This window comes from Diospyros lotus, chromosome 5, assembly GCF_014633365.1.
Source record: "Diospyros lotus cultivar Yz01 chromosome 5, ASM1463336v1, whole genome shotgun sequence".
Lineage (NCBI taxonomy): Eukaryota > Viridiplantae > Streptophyta > Magnoliopsida > Ericales > Ebenaceae > Diospyros > Diospyros lotus.
The window spans coordinates 25,366,226-25,376,460 of NC_068342.1; the positions used below are offsets into that span (position 1 = coordinate 25,366,226).

A 10,235-nucleotide genomic window follows, 5' to 3' on the forward strand; every position below is an offset into this window, starting at 1 on the left:
AATTTAGCTGCGATTTCTCAAAAATCACCGCGAAATTGAATTTAATTTTTTAATTATTTAATTAGTTTTTAAATTTAGCAATGATTTTTTGGAAATCGCCGCAAAATAAAATGTTTTACTGAATTTTGCGATAGTTTTATGAAATCGCCGCAAAAAATCAATTTTTTATAGTGATAAAGACTACACATGGGCGATCGTTGGGCATATTGTGAGAATTATGGAGATGAGTGCATAACCAAGATGGGACTTGTCTATCCCGTGATAGACGATGATGTATCTAAGGCGCTTTCGGTGAATATCCACTTTAAATCCATAGCCATAGTGAAAGAGATTAATAAGGAATTATTGATTCACTATCTATTAAGTGAGGATATCCAGAATACCAAAGAAAACTTATGTGACTGTAATCAAACAACACATTGCCAACTTGAGATCACATATGATACATTGACTAGATGATCGTATTACATGGTAAACTTACTTGTGAAAAGTTATTTGCGGATTGTGAATCCTTCTGAATAATTGGGTAGGCATGATGACTTGCTAGATGCCAATCTTGTCTTATGTATTTGTACCGACACATTATCAACATATTCTGAAGCCTAATGAGTCATACGTAATAGGCACGGTCCCTATCTTAAACTAGGAGAGTGGACGTATGGTTAAGTGGGACACTTCGGCAAGAAGTTGTGCCATCGTATGTTCTCACAGAAAAAGAACAAATAGACGTAAGGACGTCAATATGATGAGAGGTTGTTATAAAGGAAAAAGTTTCCTAAAATGATAATTGATTAAATTAGGAAGGAGTTTCTAAATTAATAATTTTTCATTTGTTGGAGTGGCAAATAGGAAAAAAAATATATTTGGGCTTAAATTAATATTTGGTCTAAATAAAGTATTTGGGACAAATATTAAATTAAATTAATATTTGAGCTAAATTAGATTTGGGCTAAATATTAAATTAAATATTATATTTAGGGTTAAATTAGATTTGGGCCAAATATTTTATTCAAATCTATAATTGGATTTGGGCTATTTAATTATATTTCTAGTTGGATTAGGATAAGCCCATTTAAGATTCTAGTTGAACTAGGATTAATGGGCTAACCCAATCCATTAGGGTTTAAGAAACCTAGGATGTTTCTCTATAAATAACATTTTATGAGTTGTTCAAAAAGGATGAAGTATTGTGTAATTTTCAAAAGTTAAAAAACGATTGTCATTCATTCTTCTCCGTTTCTTTTGGTATCAATATGAAACAAGGACGTTCTTTTCTATTCGTACTCAAGTCGCGAAAAAAGAGAAGGAGCTAGCACTCCTATTCTACTCTCCTTACTAATGGACGCGAGTCGCATATCACGAGTTAAAGGCCGGACAATTGGAAGGCTCGAATTCGCGAACGACTCGAAAATCTAAATGTTAGATTTATTTTATTGTGTATGTGATTGTTTGATTTCGATATTGATCCAATCGCCGGGATCGGGATAAGGTTCAAAATTTTTGAACTACGCTGCTTGCCCCGTAATTATCTTACTTTACTTTCAATCATTTGCCATTTCTTTATAATTCCCTTGGAAAGATCCTAAAGAAATTTATAATTAAAAATGTTTATTTTTTGCTATGATTATGGTTCGTAAATTCCTTGACAACCATTACCACCATTGCCACTACTCGCTGCAACCATTATTTATGGCTAGCTTCCAGGCTTGGGTTGACTTTTTTTGATTGGCCTGATTTTTCGAGTTGATTTGCCTTTTTTATTTCTAATTTGTTAATTATTTTCTTTTGATAGTTTTTATCGTGACACATCAAGACATATAGGATTTGTCTCAAAATTCGTCTTAAATTATTTCAAATTTGAGATTAACATTTTTGCATCTCAATTTCTGTCTTAAATTTGAGGTGAGAAAAATTGTCTCAAAACTAAAAAAGAAAAAATATCTATATATCTATCTCAAATTTGAGATGAATAATACTTCTCTCAAAATTTGTCTCTAATTTTAGATATTTTATTTTTTATTTTAAAATTTATTTGAAAATTGAGAAGATAATAACTCATTTCAAAACTGTAAGAGCTAATTTTTGTATCAAATTTAAAGTAAATAACAATTTGTCTCAAATTTAAGATAAAACGGAATCCATGGGTCCCAAGACGGATGTGTGGTTGATGATGTCGATGGCTGATCGCTTACGTTTCACATCCTTTGGGTCCAAGTATAGCTGCAATATGATAACGTGTGATCTTCGATCGGCATGCATGACATCAATAATTTTAGATAAATCAAGACGCTATTTCAATCCTTAATTAATATCGTGGCTAAGTATTCACCCTATAATTTATTCCATGGTGTTAGGATAAAGTGTATAACGATGACAACCAAAAGTTATGATAGGCTATGTTGCACGAAAACACATCATAAGTGTCGTTTATCTGTTTTCTATTCTCTTTTCGGACTCTATTTATGTTTATTTTTTTAGAAAAACGTCCGTTTCCATGTTTTCGTTTCCTATTGAAAACGTTTTCTGTTTCCGTTTCCGTGCAACATAGATGGTAGGTGGCCTGATTTCATTCTTATGTTATGTTGAATATTTTTATTTTTTTTGTTAACGCATCATCACAAGCGTTCTCATTGTTGACTCTATGACTTTAGCAAGAGAAGTAAATTAAGAAATTTAACAAGTAAATTTTGACCCCTAACACAATTACAAACATGAGGATGACAAATATTTTTTATTTTTTAAGATCGCTCCTTACCTAATAAATTATCTCTTAATCAAGGCATAAATACAGAATCTATGGGCATTATACCAACACTCTACCGCATCTTTCCTTCTCAATTAATTTACCTCTTGGGGCATTATATTGAATATTTTAAATTAGATGTATTTGACTTAAATATGGAAAAGTGTTTACACCGTCCTTTTACGTACGTAATTGTAGATTAGATTGAAATTTACCTCAGAGAGAAGATAAAACATGGCAGAAGCTATGAACTCCGGCCACGAGCTTCTTATGTGTGTGTGTAGCACTAGTAGCTAGGGCTACGCTTATCTAACGTTTTTTTTTTTTTTTTATTTATGAGAGAGGGAGACAGTGCATCGGGACCTTGTAAACTACTAAACCAGAGAGAGAGAGAGAGAGAGAGAGAATGCATCGGGACCTTGTAAACTGCTAAACCCGACATCTCTCTCTCTCCTACACTGTTATATATTGGGTTTCACCCCCAGCAATCTGAGGCAGGCCCTTAAATGTGTCGTCTTCTTCTTCTTCTTCTTCTTAGTTAATATACATTCTTTTACTGAAAAAAGTACACCTTCTGTTTCAGTAATCATTTTCCTCTTTGGTCAACCCCCAGCCTCATTAATGTTTGATTCGCCTGAGCTATATTTATGCGTTTGATCTTCTCTGGCTTTCCCACCCTCTTTCCCTCCCTGTCTCCAATTTTTTTTTTTCTTTAAAGCATTTATCGAGGTTACTGCCCTTGTATGATCGGTACAGCAAACCCAATGGAGTAGTATTATTATCATATATATACCCCAGACGACTCCAGTATAAACAATGGGGTCAAGTTTATCTTCATTCCTCAATACTGTGGGGGTTTACTTTTATTAAATTTATCACTGTGGAATGTCGGCGAAACATCTCATGATGAACATGAAAAAGAATTTTTAATGAAGGCGCCCTGTTCTGTCTCCCTCAAGTCAACCAATTCATCTAGTACATACATGCAACAAGTGTTTTCTTGTTTATAAGCCCTTTGAATTAATGGAGAGGCTCCAAGGACCCATCAATGATCCCTGTGTATGTTCAAAGGCTCTCTCAAACCTTCATCTCTGGAAAATCCAAAAATGGGCTACCTTTAATTACTCCTCCCATATTGTAATAGTAGATCAACAGTAGATGTATTTATGTGCCTGCAGCATATAGCCTAACCTTCAATGGAAATAAAGTTTGTTGGTTTCCAGCAAATAAAACATCTTCTGAGCTGCTTTTTCATGTTAACATTCTATTCTTGTGTTTCCTTCCCACTTTCTTCATTATGAGATTGAAACATACCACCTAACCGGTGACAGTTTCCTTTTTCTTTACTTTGTGGCTCTTTCAATATTCCTTTTATGATCTTTTGCAGTTCCTTGTGGGGGAGCATCTGGATATCGAGTGCTTCCAGCAAGAAACCACATTTGGATTCAGCAGTTATGGCCAACTTGTGGGTAAAGCTCATAGCTTGGGTTTCGATAGAAATGAACAAGAAGAGGAAGCAGGACGATTTTTGTCGCCATTGACGAGCAGTGGGAGCTTGGAAGAGAAAATGCCTTTCCTTGACATGTTAGAGAGTGTGGAATCACCGCCATTTTTTCCCTTGTGCAAGCTTAGCTTTCAGGCATTGTTGAGTATACAGCACCATAACAAGTCCTTCACATCTGAAGTAATGGAGTACTGCAGCTTTGGTGGCCAAGTTCAGGCACCGGAACAGTCGAAGAACTGCTCTCACTCGCCCTCCGTAGAGTCCCAAAGCAAACTGGAGCGGCAACAGCACCCAGAAATTTCGACTTTGTATGGCACCGGCGGCAGTGTGTGCAAGGAAGAGCAAGCCAAGGCGGTGGAGGGGGCGAGAGATGCCCGGTTGATGATATCGCCGGCGGAGGGGAGCGGCGGCCGGGAGAACAGAAAGAGAAGGACAAAGAGAGAGGCGAAGAGCAAAGAAGAGCTGGAGAGGCAGCGGATGACCCACATTGCGGTGGAACGCAATCGGAGACGCCAGATGAACCAGCACCTCGCTGCACTCCGGTCCCTCATGCCTTCCTCCTACCTTCGCAGGGTATAGACATACACATATATATCCATCTAGATCTATTAATTAATTGGTCAAAGCTCGAATCTTTTCTTCATTCTTAGCTCAATTTATTGATGAACCATCATTTACTTAGTTTTAAATCCCGATTTGATTAGTCCTTTTTGGGTTCTTTCGTTTGAAGGGTGACCAAGCGTCCGTAATCGGAGGGGCCATAGACTTTGTGCAGGAACTGGAGCAGCTGCTTGAATCACTGCAAGCCAAGAAGAAGATGAGGAAAGCCGAATCATCATCAGTTGGCTGCTGCGAAACCGCAACATTTACAAAACAGGTCGAAAGGAAGTCGGGGTCGGTGGAAGTGAAAGTGAGAGTAATCCATAAGCATGTCAATCTCAGGATGGAGTGTCCAAGGGAGCCCCGGGGCCACCTGCTCCACGCCATTCTTGCTCTCCAACACCTGGGCTTAATGGTGTTGCATCTCAACATTACGTCCATGGAAGCTTCGGTTCGATACTCTTTCAGTCTCAAGGTTATTACTCCACTTTTCTGATATGATATAGATCTTGAGTTGACAAATTAAACCATACAATATTTTGACTCATTCAACTGGAAGGAAAGTAAGGTTTCGGTGCTTGTATTCATGATCATTATAATAATATAATATAATGAAATGAAAATAAATTAATTATACATGGTGCAGATGGAAGATGAATGTAAGGTAGGATCGGCGGAGGGGATAGCAGAGGCAGTTCTTCATGGAATGTTGAGCTTCATCACCGATACCGAGGGATCATAGTCAACAAAACGAGAGCTACAAAAAATGGTTAATAGAAAAAGGAGGTGGGGGTGGGGGGGACAGTGCGCCACCCCGTGCACGTTAAGTCTTCATGGGCGCAACTCTGCTCCACTCTGGGCGCAGAGGGGGAAGGGATAAGGATGCAGCAGAGTGTGGGCGGTTGGTGGTGGTGGGGGCATATGCATGCAGCATAGCAGAGACAGAAGAGAGAGAGAGAGAGAGATGCCTGGATGTACGTACCGTTGAGAGAGAGAGAAAGAGATGCGTGGATGTACGTACGGTTGATATGATTTTTGTGTATATATGTGTGTGTGTGTGTACGTTTGTTGGGGGGAGAGAGAGGGAGGGATGGGGTTGTGGGTATATACGGGAATGATGATGAATTTATGTTGGCTTGGCGCTGGGTGTGTGTCGTGTGGTGTGGTGTCTGCATCCGGGTCTCGTCTCAATTTCAAATGTCTTCATGACCCCAAACGCCCAATTGATTTTGATCCCTTTTGGCATGTATTTTGACTTTGAAGTGGACCCATTTTATGCTTCATCATTGCACTACTACTACTAGGACGTCTACGGATTTTGTCCTCCTTTTTACCCTTGAGATTCGCTGCACCCGTTCCTGCTCCCTCCCCACCACCTACACGAGAGCGATTTTGTTCACCCCCTTAACCTCTTCACCACCAACACGAGCGATTTTGTTCATCCCCTTTTGTTCATCCCCTTTAATGTGGTGATCATTATCCTCGTAAAAGTTATGAGGGTAAAAAATAACAGAACGGCATAAAGGTAAATAAAATCGTCGTTTCATTATTTTTCTTCCTCACAACTTTTGTGAGGGTGATGATCACCCCGTTAAAGGGGTGAACAAAATTGCACTCCACCTATACTGCTGATTCTTTTCAGATCATGTTTGACCTAGTTTAAGATTTATTTATTTTTATCAAAGGATCCAGAACTTAAACTTCAATTAAACCAAATCAGCAATGAGGATAAGCCGCGCCAAACCAGAGAATGGGCCATTGTTGTATCTAACTAGGCGAAAAAATAAGCTAATTTGTTGCCCTTCTTCCCAATATTCATCTATCTTCACATCGAGCCTGCTGCCTGAGTTTATACCTAAATAGCCATGACGATCACTACCGAGTTCCCCACTTAACTGAAAATCAAAGAAGCTCATCTGTGGCACAAAATTTATCCCAATGGACGTCCCACTGCCTTTGTGACCTCAACATCAACACAAAAGGGAATACTCGTTTTCTTCCCCACCAAGAAAGACCCTCTAAATGGGCCACAAGACTATGTAAATGTTTTTATAATAAGTGAGAGAGAAACTTGAAATAAAATAAAAAAACATTTTAATATAAGCTTATAATTTATTACGAGTTGTTAAGTAAAGTACAAAAAGAAATTATTAAGTGACACTATAAGAAACAAGATTTTTAGTGGAGACCAAGATCGTCACTAAAAGTTTTAGTGGCCGCTAAGTTGGTCGTTACAAGGTGTCACTAAAAAGTCTGTCACAAGTAGTATTAGTGGCAATTATTGACTGGCCGTCACTAAAAATACCATTTAGTGGCGGCCGGATGTGACGGTCACAAAAAAATTTTTAGTGACAACCACAATCATTTGCCACTAATGTCATTTTTTGTGACGGTCATGGCCGTCACAAATAATGACTCTTCAGTGATGGTCACCGTTGTCACAGATAATGAATTTTTTGTGACGGCTTTGCTGGTTGTCACAAATGGTAAGATTTTAGTGATAGTGTTGGTTGCCACAAAATGAGCGTTTTTTAGTGACCACATTATATTAGTTACTATAAAAAGTGTTTGACAGATAGTTTTAGTGAGAGTCATGGCTGCCACAAAAAAAGACATTTTTAGTGACCACTTTTTGTTGGCCGTCACAAAAAGTGATTTTTATAAAATTTTCTCACAACCCATTGCTTGTTTTTTTATATTTTAAACCCTATTAATTTAATACATTATATACAAAATAAACACCATTCTAATCATCAAGAAACTTTAGAAAACAACTCTAGTCAATTAATAATTGACTAGCACTTTACATTTACATTGTCATAAAAAAAAGATATCTAGCAATTTACAATCACATTGTCATCAAAAAAAGACATCTGGCACTTTACATCAAAAAAAGACATCAAACAATTAAGTCTAGTCAATTGTTATTTCTAATCTTTCATGTCCTAACATCTTCCATAAAAGCTTCAAAAATTGATTGCCTTTCTTTGACTTGGTCCAATTCTGTTGACAACACTTCATTTTTCTCTTTTAAAAGTTGCATTTCATTTTTCAAACCATTATTATATTGTCGCATTTGTTCTAGTTTTGTAACAAGCTCATGACGAGATGGAATCTTTCCAAGGACAGAAGAAGGAGTTGGTCCGAATCCATACCCACGAACACGTCCATGTCTTTCTCTTCCCATTACTTCAGAAAAAATTTCATTTTCATCAATAGCTTGAGAAGGTTCTTCCTCAGCTCATTGGGTTACTAAAGATTGAATTTTGTCCTGAAATTTGATAATAAATAAAATAGATATGTTATAACATAATACTAAAATATATATCACAATAACAACATAAACTGTTAAAAATAAAATTTTCCACTATTTCTTTTGATGTGGAATCAACCATTGACCCGTCTTTTTTCTTGTGTGTCACCTTGAACATTTCTCATGCAGACGGGTCGTGTCATAATATTTCAGCCTGTATTAAATAGACAAGTTAATCAACAAAAAAAAAAAAAATTGTTAATGAGAAACATGTTGATTAGTGGTTAATTTTGTAAAATTTTTGTTATAATTATACCCTTCTTTTGATCTTAAAAATGGTTTAAATTAGATATTAATATATATATTATGGTTATATGCAAGTTTAAATTGAAAAATGAATGAAATGAAATTTTAAAGTAAAATTTAATAATAATAATAATAATATATAAAATTATATATAATACATATACATCATTATATGCATGCATGTAATATATATATATATATAATATAATCTAATATATATATATGTGTGCCATATGTAATATATATATATATAATATATAATTTATTAATAATATTAAATTATTTTTTTAGGGATGAAGAATTCAAGCCCATGAAGATTTAAAGTCCATGAAGAATTCAAATCCATGAAGAAATCAAACCCATAAAGAAATCAAGCCCATGAAGATTTAAAGTCCATGAAGAATTCAAACCCATGAAGAATTCAAGCCCATGAAGAATTAAGGCCCAATTTGAGCAACCCATGGAAAATATTATTTGGAGAAGGCCCAAGGATTATTTTTAATCCTAATGAAGATTAAAAACCAATTTATAGAAATCTATTTTTATTTTTTATGTGAGAGCTTTATTAGGTGTGTTTTTTTAGCTAAAATCCATTTAACTATTAGGTGGATATTATAGCTAAAATCCATTTAACTTTATGAGTGCTTTATTAGGTATGTATTTTAACTAAAATCCATTTAATATTAGGTGTGTATTATAGCTAAAATCCATTTAACTTTAAGTGTGTGAGTGCCCATTAGATATAATTATGTCTAATTGAATAATTGAAATTGTGTGGTTTGTATTGCATCTTGTGGCCTATAAATAGCTCACTTGATTGCATTTGTAAGTGTGATTATTATTCTTGAATCAAAATTTAGTTATTTCCTTAGAATTCTCTCTTTGAGAATTGCTTTTGTTCTCTCTCATTTTCTTTAGTATTTTCTCTTGTGATCTTACTTCCTTCCTTTCTTCTTTTAAATTCTTATGTCATTTATTATTACTTTATTATTCACTGCCTAAATGGACGGTTAGTTTTTGCCTTTAAATTTCTGCAATTTTCATTCTTGTCATTTAATTGTTCACCGCCTAAATGGACGGTTAGTTTATGCCTTTAAATTCTTGCAATTTTAATTCTTGTATTTTAATTATCTACCGCCTAAATGGCCGGTTAGTTTCTTCTATTTTAATTCCTGTCATTTAAATTCTGATATTTAAATTATGTCATTTAAATTCCTGTCAATTAATTTAATGGAGATGAGTAGCTAAATCTAATCTTGGGTTAAGGCAAGGACAGTGTCCAACGCCAATGATTCCCAAAGAAAGATATGCTTTAAATGAGTAACATTGGTTTAAACTTCAATATGAGTGTGTTTTGATTATTGAAAAATCACTAGGTTTGGATTGGAGCGTAAGCCTAACTTAGAGCTTTCATGTCACGCATGAGAGTTACTAGAACTGGAAACGCTATCATACCCAAACCCGGATGATTAATTTAGTTATTTTGTGTATTAATTGTAATTGAATTTATGGTAGTTTCTTAAATTAGAATCCCGCATATCATGTATGGGGATTGCTTAAATTAGAAGTATCATTATCTTTAATTGCATTTAATAACAAATCCTCATATCTGAAATTAAATTAATGTTGCTAATCTTTTATGCTAATATTTGAGAATCAACGGGTTGGCACTGAAATTGTCTTAACTCAAGTACCTTCCAATTTCATATTCTCACGTTCAGTATTTATTTCAACTTCTGTCTTGCTTTATTTTTTAGTATTTGTTATCTAAAAAAAATCATAAAAAATCATGTTATCAATCCATCTAAATGCGTGTGCGTGTGTGTGAC

General features: G+C 35.3%; 1 protein-coding gene across 1 annotated transcript; it reads left to right on the forward strand.

The window, feature by feature from the left end:
* Positions 1-3,168: 3,168 nt before the first annotated feature.
* LOC127802466 (transcription factor bHLH57-like) lies at positions 3,169-6,102 on the forward strand. Its single transcript, XM_052338300.1, has 4 exons — positions 3,169-3,802; positions 4,131-4,820; positions 4,978-5,322; positions 5,494-6,102. Exons 1-4 carry the CDS (start codon positions 3,767-3,769, stop codon positions 5,587-5,589), a joined length of 1,167 nt encoding a protein of 388 aa, XP_052194260.1. The 5' UTR covers positions 3,169-3,766; the 3' UTR covers positions 5,590-6,102.
* Positions 6,103-10,235: the final 4,133 nt, after the last annotated feature.